General features: G+C 44.9%; 1 protein-coding gene across 1 annotated transcript; it reads left to right on the top strand.

Annotated features, from left to right (window-relative positions):
• The first annotated feature begins 18,915 nt into the window (after positions 1-18,915).
• LOC126595507 (very-long-chain 3-oxoacyl-CoA reductase 1-like) lies at positions 18,916-20,552 on the top strand. The gene is made up of 2 exons (XM_050261779.1): positions 18,916-19,604; positions 19,928-20,552. The coding sequence occupies exons 1-2, from the start codon at positions 18,988-18,990 to the stop codon at positions 20,256-20,258; spliced, it is 948 nt and encodes a 315-aa protein (XP_050117736.1). The 5' UTR covers positions 18,916-18,987; the 3' UTR covers positions 20,259-20,552.
• Positions 20,553-21,794: the final 1,242 nt, after the last annotated feature.

Raw genomic sequence — 21,794 nt, 5'->3', positions numbered from 1 at the left:
TAATCCACACCCTCTCTTCCGGCCGTGGCCTCACAGTCTTCACAAACCCTAGGAAATGCAATTATGGTAATCACTTTCAATATCTCATGACCATCTTCTCTTAATCAAACACTTAATTAATAAAACCAAATTACCAAATCAAACCGACTGTATATTATATGGGGGATGTTACCAACCGTTTAAGCTAGACCTTATTCTACTTTTACGACTATCTTTTATTCTAAAATGTTATATGAAGATCAAAACTGTTAGCTTTGTGGTTTATAAAAAAGTTAGAACAAGAAATTTCAAATGAAAAGCTGGTTGTCATTCATCCTTATATATAGGGATAGGAACATGAACCCGTAACTATTCACTTATTTTCTGGACAAAAGCGGACCTAAGAGCAAGTTCACCCCTAAAGACTTTGCGCCAGCACCCAGCACATTTATCCACTCAAGTGAACAGTAATAGGCCAAAGCATCTACACCTCTAACAAAAAAATTAGCCTAGTCAATTTTATTAAAATATTATTATTTTTTATTATAAAATAATAAAAGGAAAAATTAGTATCTGGTCCCTAGTTTTTACTGTTCATTGACTAAGACCTTATTAGTTCTCAAATTTTGATTCAAGTCCCTAACATTAATGTGATAATGAATTTACATGTTTATTATATAATTTTTTAATATAAAAATTAGTAATTAATTTAGGGTTTAATACTCACACCTCTATTAAACTTCTAATTAATTTTCAATTCAAACATTTCCAAAATAATAAAAAATTAAATTAAATTAAGTTTGTACCCATTAGTTTTTTTTTTTATATATAAAAAGATTCTCAAGTTTTTAATCTTAAATGTACCCATTCATATAATTTTTCAATTTTTTTAATCTTAAATGTACCCATTCTCAAATATATCAATTTGTTATATGTAAAATGTACCCTTTTTTTAATATAAAATCCATTCAAATTTTTTAATCCATGTTTAAACTTATATGGGTACATTCTTTTTCGTTGATTTGAGAATGTATCCATGTTTTGGTACAATAACTTTTTTTGTTAATTTTGGTTAATGTACCCATACATATATGTACACACACACACACAATATAATAGAGAGTATAATTTATATTTTATTATTTTTAATCCCATAAATTATGGGTTTTATTTAAAATCTCATTAATATAAACAATTACAAATTTCAATTTTTAATTTTTAATTTAAAAAATATAGTAACTTACATTATTACATTAATGTCAGGGACCTCAATCAAAAATTAAAAACTAACAAGGTTTCAATCAAAGAATATTGATAGCTAGGGACCGCATCCAAAGTGTCCCATAATAAAAATAATAATTTTATTAAAAAAAAAAGGAAAAGTCAGGAACCTCCACGGTTCCACTAGAACTCTTTATACTCTCCCTCTACATCCCCAAACGCCAAACGCTACTCTCGACGCCAACTCGCTTCAACCTCCCTCTGCATCTCTCTCTCTCTCTCTGTGTTGGGTGGAGCTCTGCAAAAACCCACCACCCTGTGCAATGATAATCTCACTGGATTCCAACTTTCCTTCTGGTTCACAATCCCCAATCTTTATTCCTCCACAATATTCCAACAATTTTGCCTATCAAATTCCCTATCAATCCAACCCCACTAACCCAATTTGATATTTTCCTTAACCGGTGGTTCCCTCGGCAGTAGCCGCCGCGAATCCAACCTGTCACCCGCCCGGCACTGACCCGTATGACAATTCGGGCTGGTACCCGTGGACCCGTGTTGGATTCCGAGGTCAAACGCCTTTTGGTGAAGGCCCCAGAATCAACCTCAGCCCCGAGGAGCTCTGCGACGTGTTGATCGTGTGGGAGGTTGATGGCTCGGCTGACGTCAGGTGGCCCGACATGCGGGTCTATCGATTTTAGGCCGGTCTCTTGCCTGGCTTGGGCTGGGTGTCGGTCAAAATGCTTGGCTGTAGTGGATAGCCTGGGTGCTGGGCTGGTTTTTTGGCTGGGTGATGGCCTATCAGTTCTCCAGTGGAACTGCTCTAACATGCCCCTTATGAAAGTGGGGTCCGTGAGGCCATAAATTTTTTAACGTGCAATGTGTTCAGAATATGGAGCGGAATACCAAATATTATGCAATTAAGGGAATTTTGGTTTCAAGTACTCCTCCAATTATATAATGATATGTAATATTTTGCCCCATATTCTAGGCAAACTGAAAAATCTCTCGCAACTAACCGCAACTCCTCTGCTATATACTGCATGCAGTTTTATGGGTGCCTATACGTGATGCGTACTGCTGTGGAATAAAACCCTTTGACCTAACTACTAATGAGTTTTTTGTTTATATTTCATGCATGCAATAACATAATCTACTATTATACTATTTGATGTGCAAAGTCAGGTATCATATTATACAGCAACAAAATTGTTGCCGATGGTTGCTTCGATCCAGAGGTCGTCCCTCTTCATACCAACGCCAAATGCTCATGCAAAGGCTGCGGTTCAGCGGATTGGCTATGAAGCTTGCTGCACACAGTTTGGGCTCACTCAAGACCCGTGGTTCTTCTCACACTTGGCTCCCGACTCTCTTGGTTTAAAGAAAAGGTGGAATTTCCCGATGTAAGGCCCAACAGAGGCTATGTCCCCACCACCACCAGTTTTGCAAGAAAATAAAGCTATATGAAGATTAAATTTGTAGATAAAATATGTAAACTAAATTATATTATCAACTTTCAAGTCATTTATAAAATTTTATCTACAAATTTAATCTTGCTAGCGTTACTGTTGACCCTAGAAATTACAAAGCCTACGTGGCGCGCAGGCCGAATATATTCTAAGCTAACTACGTCCTTCGGTGATTGCGGGGCGTGCCAACTCGTCGGCCGAGGCTCGGCCGAGGAGTAAATTTGATGATGCTGCGTTGGGTCGCGCTACTGACTTCTGCGTCTTGTGATTGCGGCCGAGAAAGGAACGCGTCTCGGCCTCTTGGGTTCTCGAGCCTGAAGACAAGGCTGCTATTTCTTACAAAGTTCACGAACCGAATTCGGCTTACAATGTGTCGAATGTAATAACTGTAACACCTCACCTCGCCGAGAAGGCTAATGAGATGACCTCGACCAACAAGGATTCGAAAACCCTTCTCGACCGAGACTTGGATAGGCAATCGACTGTTCTCGCCGCAGTGCTGTTGATGCCAACGGAAGATACTGCGAGACCGACCGACTCTACGGTGACAGAGCTATCTATGCCGACTTAAGATATCACCGGTTGCTTCCACAGTGCTGTTGATGCCAACGGAAGATGTGTCAGCGAAAAAGGAAAAGAAAAAGATCTCAAGTTGTGAGAGTTTGCGCAGGGCAATTTTTGTGTTGATTTGCAGGGGCTTTTTCATTGCTGAATGTCTTGTATTTATAGTAGCAGAACACCGAGCCCGAGTTCCAATCCTATTCGAACTAGGTTTCCCTCTCCGGATTAACATTACCTCGATCAGTCCTATCTCTGCTAGGACTACGAATCTAGTCCTTAACTGAGCCGGATTCGCCTTCTAGTTTTACTGATCTCGTCGAGGGTCCCTATTGTATTAGGACTCGACTTGCACTTTGATTTAACCGACCTAGGCCTAGAAGCCCATGAGCTGAACGCCCCATGACCCTCTCGCCGTACGTTTTCCCGGGCCGAAAGTGATTCCTCCATCGGCCCAAACTGTTATTTTGGGCCCAAACATTGCCCCCTCGCTTCTGAGGTCCTCGGCCTAAAACCTTCGGCCGAGTTTCGGCCTTGAAGAAGCGAATCTACCACTCAGGATCCCAATACCCGAGTTCCAAGGCGCATTTATTGAACACGATCGCACGATCTTGATCCTGCTAAACCACTCGCCACGTGGCCTCCTCCAACATGGCCAATCCCCGATAATGACGTCTGAAGCGTGCGCCTGCCCGAACCGTCTTGCCATTATGACCACTATCTCAATCCGCGAGCCATTACATCAGTCCGTGAGCCCACCTGTCATCGTGCAGGCGTCGAACCGTCTTTCGTCATTAACTTCGCCGTCACACGCGATCGTGCGCCCCCAAAACCTAAAACCGTCGGCCTTCTCAACCGCATTTCCCAAATGTTCATCATGATCAACGATTCTTCCGGTCGATTTTGCCCTTTGTTTTGAATTTCGAACGATTGCTCTTCCCCCCCATAACTCTATAAATACCGAAATTCCCTCATTTGTACTTTTACGCTCTCAAACTTCCTGAAATCCTCTGCCATTGATTTCTAGTGCATTTCTCCTATTCCAAGTCTTCGTTTTTAAATCCCCAACCCAGACAACCCTTTTACTCCGTGCCTCTTTCACACAATGGCATCCTTCATCTCCAAGCTTTCCAGGGAATGTGACCAACACCAGAAGATTGTTGATCGGAGCTCGATCAAGACCATCCGGTTTGAAAACGACATGAGCACCCAGTACCAAATCCTGGGTCCTCTCTTCAAGGCTACAATTCCGCCGACTATCATCGGCCTTCTCCAGGAGCACTGCCTAACACCCTTACTTCAAGGGTTTGAATGGTCGCGATGGGATGCGGCTAAACCCCAGGGCTCCTGGCCCTCGACGACCACATCCTGGGCAGCCTGGGTCGTTCGAATGGAACGACTCTTCGGCGAGCAATGGAAGGCCCTTGGCATCTACGACGCCATTCTCCTTTCGTCTATGGAAATCGTCCCCGACAAAGAGCTTCTCCAAGCCGCTCTGTGCTTCTGGTGCTCGGCCACCAACACGATGGTCCTTCCTCTGGGTCCCATTGGTCCCACCGTCCTGGATATCACTGCCATTCTGGGGACTTCGGCGACCGGGATCCCTGTCGACGCGACCCTCTCTGGGCATCCGTCGAATATCGACCTGAAAACGCTCTTCGACCGTCGGGCCTTCGAGACCTTGAACCGTGACGGTCATATCCCGTCGAAGGAAGATATTCAGAAGCTCCACAAGAACTTCTGCAATTACAACACCCTCTATCTTCACTTCGCCGGCCGAGGAGAAGAGGACCTGCGAGAGGGAGAGCATGAAGCCTTCCTCTTCTACTGGTACAACAAATACGTTTGTTGTACCAAGTCAAACAAGTGTTTGGTCGAGAACATGCCGATAGCCGAAACCCTGGCTAGTGGTCACGTCTTGGCACTGAGTTCCAATATTCTCGCCCAACTTTTCCGCTGCCTGGCCGAGGCGACCCTCCACAAGGTCGACCCACACCAGAATGGTCCTCTCTGGGTCTTCCAGCTCTGGTTGCAGGTATACTTCGCCTCCCTTCGGCCGGCCATAGCTGAATTCTCACCAACAGAGGCGCTTGGACCTTAACTGGCCTCTCGACCGACACCTCCCCATCAAGCCGAAGAGGTATTTCGGTACCTCTTTGCTCTCGACGACTTCTCCAACGACGAGTTCCTAATATGTCGTCGTCGAGACTATCCTTCCTCCACCAGGCTGCCTACCTCCCCATGGAGCGCAGAAGAGGACGCCGATCTTCGTCAGACCTGGGGGTCGTTTGTGCTTGCTCGCGACCTCCCTCTCGGCTGTGATGGGAAACGGTCAGGTTGGGAAGTATATCATCCGAACTTCCTTGCCCGACAGCTCGGCTACCTTCAGGGCTGCCCTATCCCCCTTCTCTCCTCCCGAACGGTCCTAAGCCGTGGACGCGAACCTCGTTCCTCTGAGAAGGAGTGTAGAACCGCCGTGAGGGAGTTCCAAGAGCACTGCCAAAAATTCCGGCTTCGACCAGCCACCCCAGAAACTCATTGCACCGACACCTTCGGTGAGTGGTGGGAAAATTACACCCAAGAGTTCTTTAGTGCGCCGGTCGAGGATGTGGTGAGCAGACTCTTCGGCGACCGACCTAAGAAGGCCTCGGCCCCTCATACTCAAGGTACCTGTTCCATTTTCCTCCTTTCCATCAACCTTGCATATTGATTTGCCTCACTGAATTGTCTTTATCCTTTTAGGTAGTCGGCCTTTGAGAAAGACGGAGGCAGTTGCCGCTGCTACGGCCGGGAAAAAATCGGTCGTGGCCCAAAAGGACAAACCCGCTGGTAGGGCCGTGCTGATCAAACGGCCTCGCCAAGAGGCCGGGCCGGCTATCGAGCCTTCCCCGCCTGCCAAGCGGGTCAAACAACTGGCGAAGAAAGGTGCACGGGAGATCCACGTTATCTCCAGCCACACGACGACTCCCAGTGCTTCCCCTTCTCCCGCCGCCGGCCATTCTAGGGTCAAGAAACAGCCGGCTTCGGCCATAGAGACGGCCCCAGCGCGGCCTGCCTCTGTGGCCGGCGAATCAGTTGTACCTCCCTCTGTCGAGAAGGCACTTGTCTCACAACAGGCGGCTCCTACGACCGAGGGAACCTCTCCCAAGAATCCAAGGCCCACGGTCTTCGTGTTGGAAGAGAGTGAGGGGAGCGACGAGGTCCCGCTGGCGCGTCGTCCTCATACTCGTCAACAACCTCCTCCAGTATCCGAGATGGCGGTTCAAACCGGCCCCTCCTCGGCTAATCGTGGCAAGCGCACGGTCGAGGAACCGACCCCGGTGGCCGAACCTCTCGTTCCTTCTCTGGACCAGGACGTCCCTGCCTCCACTGAAGCAGTTGCGCCAGTCGGCCCATCGGCAGCCGACCGTGGCAAACGGCTGCTCGAGGAACCCGAGGCCACGGCGGAATCGTCGGTCCATCCTCAAGACCAAGGCTTCCACATTCCTCCACATGAGGTTACCTCGGCTTTTGTAAGTACCTTTAATTTTCCTCCTGATTGCTTTTCTGCTTTAGAATTCTAAACAAGGAAAAACTAAATGTCAGGTGCCTGTACATTATTTTCACCGTCAATTCTATGCGCCGAAGGGCGTTATCTATATTTCCTGGCCGCCTCAGTGGCCATCAAACGTAGATAACCTCCATCGGCCGCGTGAAGTGAGAAGCAATCTGAGACACTGGGCTCGGCCATTGAGTTCTTTAGGTTCGAGCAACGACCCTGGGGACATGACCGAGGTCTCCTCTCGGCAGGTTAAAAACGACACCTTCTTGCTATTCTTGTCATGACTTCCTTTAAGCTTAACCTTGTCTATTCGCGCAGGCTTCATGGGAGGTTGAATTCAAGGCTCTCCTCTCCAGCACGACTGCAGAGTCCAGCCCTTCGGCCGCTCCGACTGAGGCTGCCGATTAAAGCGCCCTAGCCCAGTTGCGAGAAGTCCTGTCGCTCTCATCATCGCAAGTACTTGAGCGCAACGGTCTTGATCTGCTCGGCGTGTGTCTGAACGACCTTGGAGCCGACGGTCGCCTAAGCGGAGATGCCATTGTTCGGGCATCGTCTGCCTTGGAGCGCGTTCGGGAGACATTTAGCATCTTCCAAACTGCTCTGAAGGCCGAACAGGACCTACAAGCCGCCACGACCGTTCAAGACACCATCCGTCCGAAGATTGACGATCTACGGGCAAAAGGAGAATCGTTAGCTGAGCTCGACCGTCAGATGGCAGAACTAGCAAAACGCCGGTCGGTCATTGCTTCTGAGCTTGCGAGGGACTTCGAGTCAGGCGGGAAGGATCGCCTAACTGAGTATGCGGCGGCCAAAAAACGGGTCGAGCGCCTGAGGCTGGACAAAAAGAATCGACAAGCCGAAGTCATCATGGCCGACGTGCGGTGGTTGGAGTTGAAAGCTCTGCTCAGCACTCTTCTTCCCTCGTCTCCTTGAATGTATTCGACCTACTCATTTTTGTAATACCTGTCAATTTTAATGGAATGACTTTTTCTACAACAATTTTTTTTATTCACGCATTTCCCATGTGACCGGATAGTATTTCTTCAAGAACTTCCCATTAATTGGTAATTTGTGAACTACTCCAGTCCGGTCTTTAAGATGATACGCCCCTTTGCCGTATACCTTATGCACAATGAACGGCCCTTCCCAATTCGGCGACCACTTGCCGAACCTAGGATCTTTTATTCCTACGGGCAACACCGTTTGCCACACCAATTCACCCTCGCCGAAGGTTTTCTGTCGTACCTTTTGATTATAGGCTCGCTCGGCAATCTGTTTCTGTGCCACTAGTAAGTTATAAGCGTCAAGTCGCGCCTCTTCCAAATCTTCTAGTTCCTGTCTCATGGACTGACTATATTCGGCGCTAAACAAACTACTTTGTTCAATTAATCGCAACGAATTTATGCTCAACTCGACTGGTAGCACCGCATCGTGTCCATAAGTCAATGCGTACGGGGTTGTTGCAGTCGCCGACCGGGGCGACGTTCGGTATGCCCATAATGCCTCGTTCAACTTCAAATGCCACATGCCAGGCCTTTCTTTTATTATTTTTTCGAGGATGCCAATCAACACTTTATTACTTGCCTCGGCCTGCCCATTCGCCTGTGGATAATACGGTGTGGACTGTTCCAGCCGAATTTTCAAATTGGCCGTGTATTCCTTAAACCTTTCGGCTGTGAAAATTGTTCCATTGTCGGTTATGATCGTTTCTGGCACACCGAACCGGGTCACAATGTGTTCCTCCACGAAATCGCAAACTTCTTTAGATGTTAGCTCGGCATACGATTTTGCTTCGACCCATTTAGTAAAGTAATCAGTTGCGACTATTATCCATGCATGCTTAGCAGCTCCAGAAGTCGGCGTGATTTTGCCAATTACGTCCATGGCCCATCCTCTAAACGGCCATGGCTTAATGACCGAATGTAGCGATTCGGCCGGGACCCTTTGTATAGGCCCATGGATTTGGCACTGCACGCATCCTCGTGCAAACTCGATACAATCTTTCAGTATTCTCGGCCAAAAATAACCGTGTCGTCGGAGTAGCCATCGCATTTTTCGTCCAGACTGGTGAGCTCCGCATACCCCTTCATGAACCTCTGCGATCGCTGGAGCACTTTCTTGAGGGCCGAGGCATAGCAATAACAAACCATCTTCGCCCTTTCGGTACAACTCGCCCTGGTACGTGACATAGTTCGTGGCGTGAGCCTGTGTCCTGCGACTGTGTTTTCCGTTAGGATTGTCAAGATACTGCATAATGGGCTTTCTCCAATCATCTGGTACTACCTCGGCCGCGCAAATTTCTATAGAGTCCTGGTCCTGCCGATCTAACAACGAAGGCAAGGACATGACCCTGGTACGTATCACATTGTCTCGACGGAGGATTTGCTGATCAACCAAGGCCGGGTATAATTGTTGTAATATTGGTATCTCCCGGCCTAGCTTGCCCCCCAGGAGTTGTGCACCGGAGGCGATTTGAGCCAACTCGTCTGCGTCAGTATTATGAACCCGAGAAACATGCTCGAATGTAATACCGTCAAAGGACTCGGCCAAATAGCTGGCGACCATGTGGTAAGGCGCCAGAGTACAACTCATGCAGCGAAAAGACCCATTAATTTGGTTAATCACTAGTTCAGAATCCCCGAGGACGAGGACACGAGTGGCATGTAGGTCAAGAAGGAGGCCTAGACCAATGACCAGAGCCTCGTATTCGGCCTGATTATTGGTGCAGTCGAAATCCAATTTGAGCGAAAAATACCAACGATCGTTGTGAGGAGACTGAATGACGATGCCTGCGCCGGCCGAGGACGAAGTACTGGAACCATCGAAATACATCGTCCAATAGTTGTCGCGGGTTACCACCATGCCAATCTCGACATCAGCACCCCCGAAATCGTAAGGCGAAGGGTGCTGGGCAAGGAAATCGGCCAACGCCTGTCCTTTCACAGCTTTTTGCGGCACGTATTGCAAACTAAACTCGGACAACGCTATCGTCCATTTCCCAATTCGGCCCTTCACAATTGGCCGGGTAAGCATGTACCGGATAACGTCGGTCTGGGCAATGACTTGGGTGACCGACGGGAGCATGTAATGCCGAAGCTTGGATGCAGCGAAGAACACGGCGAGACAGAGCTTCTCAACGGCAGAATAATTGATCTCCGGAGGACTCAGATTACGGCTGAGGTAGAAGATAGCCTGTTCCCGGCCAGCATCGTTGTCTTGCGCGAGGAGGCAACCGATGGACTCGTCGGCCGCCGAAATGTACAGCTTGAGAGGCTTACCGCGCTGAGGAGGGACCAGGACAGGTGAGTTTGTAAGGGAAACCTTGAGCTGCGTGAACGCCGCCTGGTGCTCCTCATTCTACATGAACTTATCGGAGTCCTTGAGCTTCAAAAGTGTGGAAAATGCTTTCATTTTACCTGCCGAATTAGCAATAAATCGGCGTAAAAAATTGATCTGGCCGAGTAAGGATTGTAATTGTTTCTTCGTTGTTGGGGGTGGGGCGGTGATGATTGCGCGTGCCTTATTCTCATCGACTTCAATCCCACGATGATGTACGAGGAAACCAAGAAAATTCCCGGCCGATACACCGAAGGCACACTTGGCAGGATTCATCTTGAGGTTGTGCTGACGCATACGGAGGAAAGCCTGTCGGAGATCGTCCAGATGTGTCTGTCGGCGTTTAGATTTGACGACAACATCGTCGATATAAACTTCGACGATGGTGCCAATTAAATCATGGAAGATGGTGTTCATTGCCCGTTGGTACGTGGCGCCGGCATTCTTGAGGCCGAATGGCATGACAACCCATTCGTAAGTGCCGAGTGCCCCCGGGCACCGGAAAGCAGTTTTGTGCACATCGGCTTCGGCAATAAATATTTGGTTGTATCCGGCATGTCCATCCATAAAAGATAGGATCGCATGATTCGCCGCGGCATCGATTAACAGATCTGAAATCGGCATTGTATACTCATCTTTGGGCGTTGCCAGATTCAGATTGCGAAAATCGGTACAGATGCGCAGTGCACCACTTTTCTTTAATACAGGAACAATATTCGCCAACCATTCGACATATCGAGCTGTCCGAATGAACCCGGCTTTCAAAAGCCGAACTAGTTCGTCTTTAACACTGAGTTGTACTTCGGTCGATAATCGACGAGGTGGCTGACGGAAAGGCTTGAATCCGGGCTTAATACGTAATTCATGCTCGACTAAAGCACGATCTAAGCCGGGCATTTCATGATAACTCCAAGCAAAACAATCTTTGAATTCCGTAAGCAAGGCCCGCAACTCGTCCTTCATTTGTTGAGGAAGTAACGCACTAATAAACAAAAGTCGTGGATCATCGGCCGTCCCAACATTAATTTCTTCCAAAGGGTCCTTAACAAGGGGCCGATGATCTTCGAGTTCGGCCGGGGCGGCTCGAATTTTATCAAAAGATAATACAGGCCCATTATCTCCCTCAGCAAGGAACTCGACGAGGTTGACGCCTGAATTTGGTTGTTTAGATATCGTATACCAATGGGCTAGCAGTCGTTCCATAGTAAATGAAACCGCGGCCCTGCGTGCTTCCCGATCGGTGTCAAACATCGGCTTCGGGGAGAAAGTTAGCTAATCCGAGTCTTGCCGAATCCTGCTGGACAGTCTCGGCACCAACCTCGATAGCTTTCTGAACGGAAATCCGAGTCGGCCGTCCTTCTTCATTGAAGCCTTGCAACGTAATATAGCCGACGTGATCGTCATAATACCGTTCTTGAATCATGTTGGCTTCGAAGGGCTGGCTATCGGCCGGATGAACAGTGACCGATTTGCCGTCCCAAAAGACAAGCACTTGGTACAATGAAGAAGGAATACAACTGGTTTGATGAATCCAATCTCGGCCGAGCAGTGCATTATACTCGGTTTTGGAATCAACCACGAAAAAGGCGGTCATATGGGTGCGACCGGCAATATTCACAGTTAACGGAAGCACACCTTTGGTGTGGGACTTATCGCCGATGAAACTACTCATTGTGATCCCTGACGGAATAAGCTCGTCATTTGAACGGCGTAAGGCCTTCATGATGTTCAGGGGCATGATATTGACAGTAGCTCCACAATCGACAAAAACTTTAGAAACCGGATATCCCTCGATGTGTGCCGTTACATACAATGGCTTTAAATGGTGAAGCTTGGCCGATGATAAACGAGGGAACAATTCGGCCAAAGCGGCCTTTAGACTATCATCTTTTGCTGTTGACTCGCCTTCAGCAATCGATATAAAATCAACATGGCCAGGTTCCTCGACAACCACATCTCCATCGAGGAAATTTGGTTGAGCCGTGCTTGATTGAAAAACGGCAGGTAATACATGGACCATACTAATTTCCATATTATCCAGGACTGACGGGCCCATTTGGTCGAGACCCTCCTCGTTTGGTTGGTTAGCGACTACGGACTCAGTTGTCGTCAGAGTCGGACAACGAGATTCTTCCGTCCCTTCAATAATGTCACTCGGCGGAGCTGCTTCGGCCACTTGTTGGCTCTGCGTGACCGCCTCAGGTAAGGTCGAGATTGACAATGAGCTTGGGGTCAAGACCTGAACCTGCTCCTGGTAGTGTAGCCGAGCATCCCTAGTGTCGAGATAAGCATCCAGACGGGCAATACGGGCGATTTCATCGGTCGTAAGGCCGAAGAGAGAAACCGCCGAAAATACTTCAAAGTGATACTGTAAATACTGAAGGTCCTCTAGCGAGAAAGGAAGGTCAGCGACATCGATATCGGTATACGGGTCAACTTCAAATCCAAAGACACGAGCTTCTCGTATGTGCTGGAACCTTGCTTTCAATCCTGGATCTGAGGTCTTCTGGATGATCCGCTCAGCATCCGGACAAGTCAAGACAAGATCAATGGTGTCCTGACATGCCTTCGGCAAACCATACAAATCGTTGGCCGAATGTTCCTTATGAAATTCTCGCATATACTCCAAAGACTCCCCAAGGAACGGGGGGTGCAAATTCCGTCGAATTTTGACCAAAGGCTCTTGTATAGCTAGCGGGGATAATTTGCTTTCGGCCTTTTGCCTGAAATGTTCAACACGTGCCTTCATTTCCCCTGGTCGAATGAGAAGTTTGATTCGCTTATCAGCTTCTTCAAACATGGTCTCGACGTCTTGATCGACCAACCGTTTCCCCTGAGCCAACTCTGTCATAATTGGTGGAGGTGGTCGCTTTTCATTAGTGGCAACTGTATCCTTCGGTCGCCACTTAGGGGCCGAAGTTTCTTGGGCTGCTTGTCGGCGAGCCATGCAATCTATCCGTTGATGCCGGCGTTTCTGAGATTTGGACAACGCAGTGTAAACGCCCTTCGAAGAATGGTATGTATACCAACGTTGATCTCTAGGCTCGGGAGGCTTGAAGGTCTTTTGACTCCGTGATGATCCTGAACTGCTAGAATTACGCTTATAGTAATCATCGTCATAAAATGAAGCATCAAAATCAAGACGCCGCCTGACCGGGGGTGTATCTTCCATCCGTACTTTAGGACCGAGCCTCTCAAAAACCCCGTGATGGTGGCCTTCATTGGCTACCTTTTGCCGAGTTGCGGCCACAGGCTCCGAAGAAGGCTTCTCCTCTGATTCACTGTCGACCTTCGCTCTACATTTCCTGCACAAAACCGCCGTTCCACTATCTTCATCAGTACTATAATCCATCATAGATTTGACAATAGCGGGTCCCGTTAAAGCCGTAGGTGGTTTATTTGAACGAAAATCGGCCATGAACCGTGGCCGAACATTCTGATTCCGCGGGCGTTGTGTCTCAACCACTTTAGCCTTGCCTTTCCCTTTGTCCTTGGGTAGGTACGCGTCGACCATGTTTACTGTTGCCGTGGGGAATAGATCAGTATCCACACTCATCTTTTTTTCGGGGAATTTCAGTTTGCCATTATCAATCCAGTTTTGAACGTTGTCGCGAAACACGACACAATTGTTTGTCGTATGTTTGCTTGAATTGTGGTATTTGCAATACACCTTCCCTTTAAGCTCTTCGGCCTTAGGAATGTTGTGACCGGGCCGAAGCTTGATAATTCTTGCGGATAACAGTTGGTCGAAGATCGCATCAGCCTTGGTAATATCAAAAGTATAGACCTTTGATGGTTTCAACACTCCTTCAGCGGCCGAGCGACTTTTGACTTCTCTAGAATCAACCTGAGTTAATGCCTTACAAACGTATGGCTTATCTATCACTATCTCGGCCGCATCCACACTGACGCATTCATCCTCGGTTGACGCATAGCTGACAGTAGGATTTTTGTACAACGTCCCCCGAGATGGCGTTTTCGAAACCTTCTCCTCATGGAGCAAGTAGTCGTACTGTTCAACATGCTGGGCTAATTCATACATGTCTCGAAAGTTTGCCCCCAGGAATTTCTTTTTATATTCGACGTCGAGGCCGTTCAAAGCAAGCCTGACGAATTCGACTTCGGGTAAGGGCACTCGGCACCAATTCCGGGCCGATTTGAACCTAGTGAGATAGTCCATTGGTGATTCATCAGATGCCTGAGCCATCCTTGCTAATGAAGAAACTGACATCTCCATCCCTGGTCGATAAAACTGCTCATGGAACTTCTCGACCAACTCTTCCCAGTTCTGGACGGAATTGGGGGGTAGATTAATGTACCAAGCAAATGCCGAGCCGGTCAATGAGAAGTTGAATAACCGTAACTTATGAAAGTCACTATTGACATCTCCGCATTGCGCAGTGAAACGAGCCACGTGCTCCAACGAAGATAAAGACGATTCACCGGTAAAAAGACTAAAATCTGGGATCTTGAAACCCTTCGGGTACCCAAACGATTCCACGTAAGCTGGGTACGGATGAATAAACTTAGGAAACTTCGGCCTTTTCTTCATGGCCGAGTCAATCATCCGCTGAACTTCGGTCATATCAACAGGTGTTGCTTCGACCCTCTGGTTGGTCCCGTCTGACCTACTATTCGACCCTCCTCCTTTCTCCAAGTTAATTGGTTTGAGCAGGGCAGGAATAGGCCCGGCCGGTACAATCGGTGCCGGGTTGTTTTCTGGTAAACAAGGTTGGCGAAGATCGAAAGGCCTGCTGCCACCAACTTGACTAACCAGCATTTCGAGCAGCTTGGTTTGCCGATCATTGGCACTAAGTATCGCGTCATGCAGCTTGTCAATGCCTCGATTGAACGTCTGCTCGACTGACCGAGACTGCTCGTCCAGTCGCTTTCGGAGAAACGACCTCGTTGGTGGGTCTGATCCCTCACCACCATCCTCGTCACATTCCTCTATTATCCCTTCATTGAGAACGCACGTGTTTCTGTTAGGGATCTCTAAACCACGGAGTTGACCGCCGAGATTAAGTTCTCTCTCTCGGCGAGTCGCGCTCGTGGACTCAGGTGTACCAACGCTAAGGGGATTCTGCGCCTGTGGCACACTCTGTCCTATGCTCTGACTCGGTAAATCGGCTGTCGACTTTCCCATAGCTGTTTTCTTTTTTACCGATCGTGTTTCAATTGGCATAAACTTCGTAGTTTAGCACTGGGTCCCACTGGGCGTGCCAAAATGTTGACCCTAGAAATTACAAAGCCTACGTGGCGCGCAGGCCGAATATATTCTAAGCTAACTACGTCCTTCGGTGATTGCGGGGCGTGCCAACTCGTCGGCCGAGGCTCGGCCGAGGAGTAAATTTGATGATGCTGCGTTGGGTCGCGCTACTGACTTCTGCGTCTTGCGATTGCGGCCGAGAAAGGAACGCGTCTCAGCCTCTTGGGTTCTCGAGCCTGAAGACAAGGCTGCTATTTCTTACAAAGTTCACGAACCGAATTCGGCTTACAATGTGCCGAATGTAATAACTGTAACACCTCACCTCGCCGAGAAGGCTAATGAGATGACCTCGACCAACAAGGATTCGAAAACCCTTCTCGACCGAGACTTGGATAGGCAATCGACCGTTCTCGCCGCAGTGCTGTTGATGCCAACGGAAGATACTGCGAGACCGACCGACTCTACGGTGACAGAGCTATCTATGCTGACTTAAGATATCACCGGTTGCTTCCACAGTGCTGTTGATGCCAACGGAAGATGTGTCAGCGAAAAAGGAAAAGAAAAAGATCTCAAGTTGTGAGAGTTTGCGCAGGGCAATTTTTGTGTTGATTTGCAGGGGCTTTTTCATTGCTGAATGTCTTGTATTTATAGTAGCAGAACACCGAGCCCGAGTTCCAATCCTATTCGAACTAGGTTTCCCTCTCCGGATTAACATTACCTCGATCAGTCCTATCTCTGCTAGGACTACGAATCTAGTCCTTAACTGAGCCGGATTCGCCTTCTAGTTTTACTGATCTCGTCGAGGGTCCCTATTGTATTAGGACTCGACTTGCACTCTGATTTAACCGACCTAGGCCTAGAAGCCCATGAGCTGAACGCCCCATGACCCTCTCGCCGTACGTTTTCCCGGGCCGAAAGTGATTCCTCCCTCGGCCCAAACTGTTATTTTGGGCCCAAACAGTTACCAATATGATTTTGCAATGGGTAATGCTAGGGAAACTAAAATTTTAAACTAAATTTTGTAAACTAAATGATGTGGTTGTTGATGATTGGGTAATTACTTAACTATTGATTAACGTTTTTTTATTGATGACACATAATTTATTTTGTAAATATGATTTAAAAATTTGTGAGATTGTATTGCAAAAAATGTATAATTTTTTTTATTATAACTTTTAGAGGGTCCCTCTGTTTGTAACCGTTGGATTAAATTTCAACAGTCAAGATCGCATGCTCAGCAAACTCAGATTTTAAGGCTTCGGAGAGGATCCTCATCCTTGCAGTAATATCCACCAACTAATGTTAGGTGATTAAATTGAAACAACATCAATATTATTGATGGTGGACCATGCTTCCGCCTATAGTCGAGTCAAGTATGGTTGTCACCCATTAGACCATCTCCAATGGTGACCTAAAACCTAAAAATATTTAGCCCAGAAAATTTAGGTTTTAGCCAGAAACAGCTTTTCTACTCCAACCTTTTTGGCCTAAAATTTTAGCCCCATATTATCAAATAATGAATTAAGGCAATTAAAAAAAAATTATGTAGATTATCCTAAATTAATTTTATGAATATTTTAACCTAAAAATATTTAAATTCTGATAAATTTTGAAAAATCACTAAATTAATACATGAAAATCATGATAAACCATATAAACTTAATACCAACGACATTTAATAAGTCACATAAACTTAAAAAAAAAAGACAATTAATAAACCACATAAACTTAATACAATCGAAAACTCATAGATTACATAAACTTAATAATGATATCCATCATCTTGACTTAGTTGAATTTTAAGTTAAATAAAAATTTTAAATTATTATAGCTGTTTGATTTAAATTTGGACCGTTAGATCTTTTTTTTACCGTTAGATTTGATTATATTCGATCTAAGCCGTTGAATTCAATAAATACATAAATATAAAACTAAAAAAAAATTTTGAACATAGACCGTTGGATTATAAAATGTAACCGTTGGGATTACTTTGAGATCATGGTTCTCTGCAGGTGATTATGATTTTACAAAAAGCTAGAAAAAGGCACAGCATGTGAGACCATGGCTTTCTGACAGGTGGGGGAACACCCCCACGTGGGCCTGTTGGTTTCTGAAAAATCCTAGCGCGCAGCGCGTAGGCGAGTAGGGAAAGGGAACTGGGCTTCACAACCCCGGTTTCAGTCTCAGTTGGTGGTGCTCATTTTGTTTTGTGGCCTAAAACTGAGTTGGTATTAAGTTTTAGATTAATTTTGAGTCATTTGGGGGGGGGGGGGGCGACGGAAAAGAGGAAATTTTAGGTTATAGAAAATCCTAGCGCGCAACGCGTAGGCGAGTAGGAAAAGGGAACTGGGCTTCACATCCCCGGTTTCAGTCTCAGTTGGTGGTGCTCATTTTGTTTTGTGGCCTAAAACTGAGCTGGTATTAAGTTTTAGATTAATTTTGAGTCATTTGGGGAGGGGGGGGGGGCGACGGAAAAGAGGAAATTTTAGGTTATTAGTCAATGGTCTTAAAGTTGCAACATCCAACATCTCTTCTGAATATCATATTTAATAGCACGGTCCCTTTTTTTGAGAGATTTTTTTAGTGTGATTATCACACGGAATAATACATCACGTATCGTTATATAAATGGTAGGATATGTATGTTAAAAAGGAGGGGGGCGCGACGGAAAAGAGGAAATTTAAGGTTATTAGTCAATGGTCTTAAAGTTGCAACATCCAACATCTGTTCTGAATATCATATTTAATAGCACGGTCCCTTTTTTTGAGAGATTTTTCAGTGTGATTGTCACACGGGATGATACACCACGTATCGTTATATAAATGGTAGGATATGTATCTTAAAAAGTTAATAACTTAAAAAATAAAATTTCTGATCACTTATATAAAAATAAGTGATATACCATCCGTATTCTCGTCACAACTAAAAATTTCTTCATTTTTCAGCGACTCAAACTTGTCCCGCAGTCGCTTTACAAAACAAAGTCCTTCATTTTAAAAGAGAAACTGATCAGTGGATTCAGTACCTACAATGGAACTGCATGAGCTTTTCATAGCGGCAGCAAGCACTTTAGGATTCATCTCTCTTTGCAAATCCTCCTTCAATTTTCTCAGGCGCGACGGAAAAGAGGAAATTTTAGGTTATTAGTCAATGGTCTTAAAGTTGCAACATCCAACAACTCTTCTGAATATCATATTTAATAGCACGGTCCTTTTTTTTGAGAGATTTTTCAGTGTGATTATCACACGGAATGATACAACACGTATCGTTATATAAATGGTAGGATATGTATGTTAAAAAAGGGGCCGACGGAAAAGAGGAAATTTTAGGTTATTAGTCAATGGTCTTAAAGTTGCAACATCCAACATCTCTTCTGAATATCATATTTAATAGCACGGTCCCTTTTTTTGAGAGATTTTTCATTGTGATTGTCAGAAGGGATGATACACCACGTATCGTTATATAAATGGTATGATATGTATGTTAAAAAGTTAATAACTTAAAAAATAAAATTTCTGATCACTTATATAAAAATAAGTGATATACCATTCGTATTCTCGTCACAACTAAAAATTTCTTCATTTTTCAGCGACTCAAACTTGTCCCGCAGTCGCTTTACAAAACAAAGTCCTTCATCTTAAAAGAGAAACTGATCAGTGGATTCAGTACCTACAATGGAACTGCATGAGCTTTTCATAGCGGCAGCAAGCACTTTCGGATTCATCTCTCTTTGCAAATCCTCCTTCAATTTTCTCAGGTGGGTATGGGTCATGTTCTTGAGACCCCCAAAGAATCTCAAGGAGTATGGCTCCTGGGCTCTCGTTACGGGCTCTGCTGATGGTATCGGGAGAGCCCTTGCCTTCGAAATGGCTTCAAAGGGTCTTAACCTAGTCTTGCTTGATCGAAACACTTCAAAGCTTGACGCTACCTCCAACGAATTACGTGAAAAATATGGTGGACAAATTGATGTTAAGAACATTGTTATGGACGTGTCCAAATTTAGTGGGGAGGAAATAGCTGATGCCATAGAGGAAGAGATAAAAGGGCTCGATGTCGGTATTTTGGTAAATAACGCAGGAGTGGCTTACAGATTTGGTAAGTTCCTCCATGAGGTGGATGATTTGGAGTTGATGGAGAGCATAAAGGTGAACATGGAGGCTGCGACGTGGATCACTAGGGCAGTGCTTCCAGGTATGCTCAAGAAGAAGAAAGGAGCAATTGTCAATCTTGGCTCTGCCTCTCATGCGGTCCCTTCTTTTCCTCTATTCACTAATTATGCTTCTTCCAAATCGTGAGTTCATTTCATGCTTAATTTTTTTTTTTTTTTTCAATCAACATTCTGCTTCAAATTAATTTAAGTTGTGAAAACGGGATTAGGATTTGGGTGTATATCGGTTCTTACCAAACTTTGTTTCATATTTTCATATCTCGTGGTTAGACGATTAGTATGTCTGTGCAAATATGTCTTGACCCTCTTGAAAATTAAGCCCAGTTAATTTTACAAACTTTCGAATTGAGAAGATCTTAAGTATAACTGGTTATCTTTTGAAATGAACATTTTCTCGTATATTAAACTGCTTATATGATTAAGAATGTATGCGTCATGTTATATAGGTACCTTTCAATGTTGTCAAGAAGCATTAGTTTGGAATACAAGCAGCAGGGAATTGACATTCAGTGCCAGATTCCTATGTTCGTGGCAACAAAGCTGACAATGGTAAAGGCAACTCCCTTCTTCTTCCCATCACCAGAGACGTACGGCAAGGCAAGCATGCGATGGATTGGCTATGAGCACCATTGTTCGCCCTACTGGGGGCACTCTGTGCAGTGGCTCATAGTACATACATTGCCCGATGCGTTTGTGACTGCTGTGTGTTTTTGGTACACCCTTCGGTTGCGAAAGATTGGCCAATTGAAAAGGATGCAACAAACAACACGAACATGATGAAACTCCATTGTGTACGTTCTTTGTTTTGGTTAAGATTGTGAGGTTTGTTAATTTGATGTGTATTTGGCTTGCAGTAATTAAGTAATAATATAATAAGAAGCAAATTCACAATGGACTTGTATGAATAGGAAAATTATTGTGAGTTATGGGAGCGTTGTCGCGTTTTTTAATTTGGTTGGCACCAATCGGTTATATATAACACGTGATGTGCTTTCATAAAACAAAACATGTGATGAGATGTGATATGATGTAATGTTCATTAATTCGAGAAAATATGTTTTTATTCTTTTATTTTCTATATTAAGAGAGAAGATTTATACATCTTCGTAATAAACTAGCAAACCAAACTCGTCATTCATGAGAATCAAATTTAAAATGTCTCATAATAATTAGAAAAATATTCTTAAATCATTGTACAATTGATGTAATAGTCACCTACTTTAGTAGCATCTAGTATGTTTACTTACAATTACCAAGTGTAATGGTTTAAGCTTAATTACAGCTACACCCCATACAACTCAATTGTTTTCTCACTTTGCCAGACTTTTTAATGTATTAGTTATCGGAGTTGATGAAGGGGGTAAGTTGCAACAAAAAATGAACTTTTGGAAAGTTAAGTGACACATTTTAAATTTTATGAGACAAAATGAAAAAACAATTGAGTTTAATAAAGTGTACTTGTAATTAAGCCAATATTTTACTAAGGAACCTTTTGAAAAAAATCATATTACCTTCGTGGCATTTGACACACATTGCTAGTTGCACTGGCAACTAGAGTTTGCTACTGGTCTGCACCATTTTAGAAATGTCGTCTTGAATTGTTCTTGCCCGCTTTACGCCTTCTACTGATAAACTGTTAGGACATTGGACCATATGGTAGTTAGGTGTTTAGCCCTTATGGTATTTTGTCTTTTTCTTTTGGAAGAGTTGGTTTCATCCAATCCAACGGTATGGGAAGCTGTGATGTGATCCAATTGTGGGAGATATTTACCGGCACACGGGATAATATACAACGTGTCACTAAACAAATGGTGAGATATGTGTGTTAAAAAGTTAATAACTTAAAAAATAAAATTTCCTAGTATTCATATTAAAACACATGGTGTACCACTTGTATTCCTATCACAACTAAAAATTTCTCCAATTGTGGGCACTCCTATGTTGAATATCAAAGTGCGCAACGAATAAGACTAACAAGAATAATAGAAATATTATTAAACAAACGAGAATGTCAGAACGGCTACAAAAAACCTAAGAGACTACATTGTGAATAACTTGTTATTCTATAGAGTTACAAAGTATCATATATATAGAAAACTAACCTAACCCTAATAGGCAAAGAAACGAAATCCTAATACTAACAGGCTAAGCCCAAAATACCAAACATTAAAATAAATCTAAATAATAATATTTTCTAACACCCCCGTCAAACTCATGGCGGTACACGACATGAGTTTGCCAAAGTAGATGTGGATGCAAGACTTCAAATTCCAGTGCCAATGTCGATGCCGATCCCGATGCCAATGCCGATGC

The sequence above is a fragment of the Malus sylvestris genome, chromosome 13 (assembly GCF_916048215.2).
Source record: "Malus sylvestris chromosome 13, drMalSylv7.2, whole genome shotgun sequence".
NCBI classification, from domain to species: domain Eukaryota; kingdom Viridiplantae; phylum Streptophyta; class Magnoliopsida; order Rosales; family Rosaceae; genus Malus; species Malus sylvestris.
The sequence above is the reverse complement of the archived record's forward strand: the minus strand, read 5'-3'. Positions and strand labels throughout refer to the sequence as shown.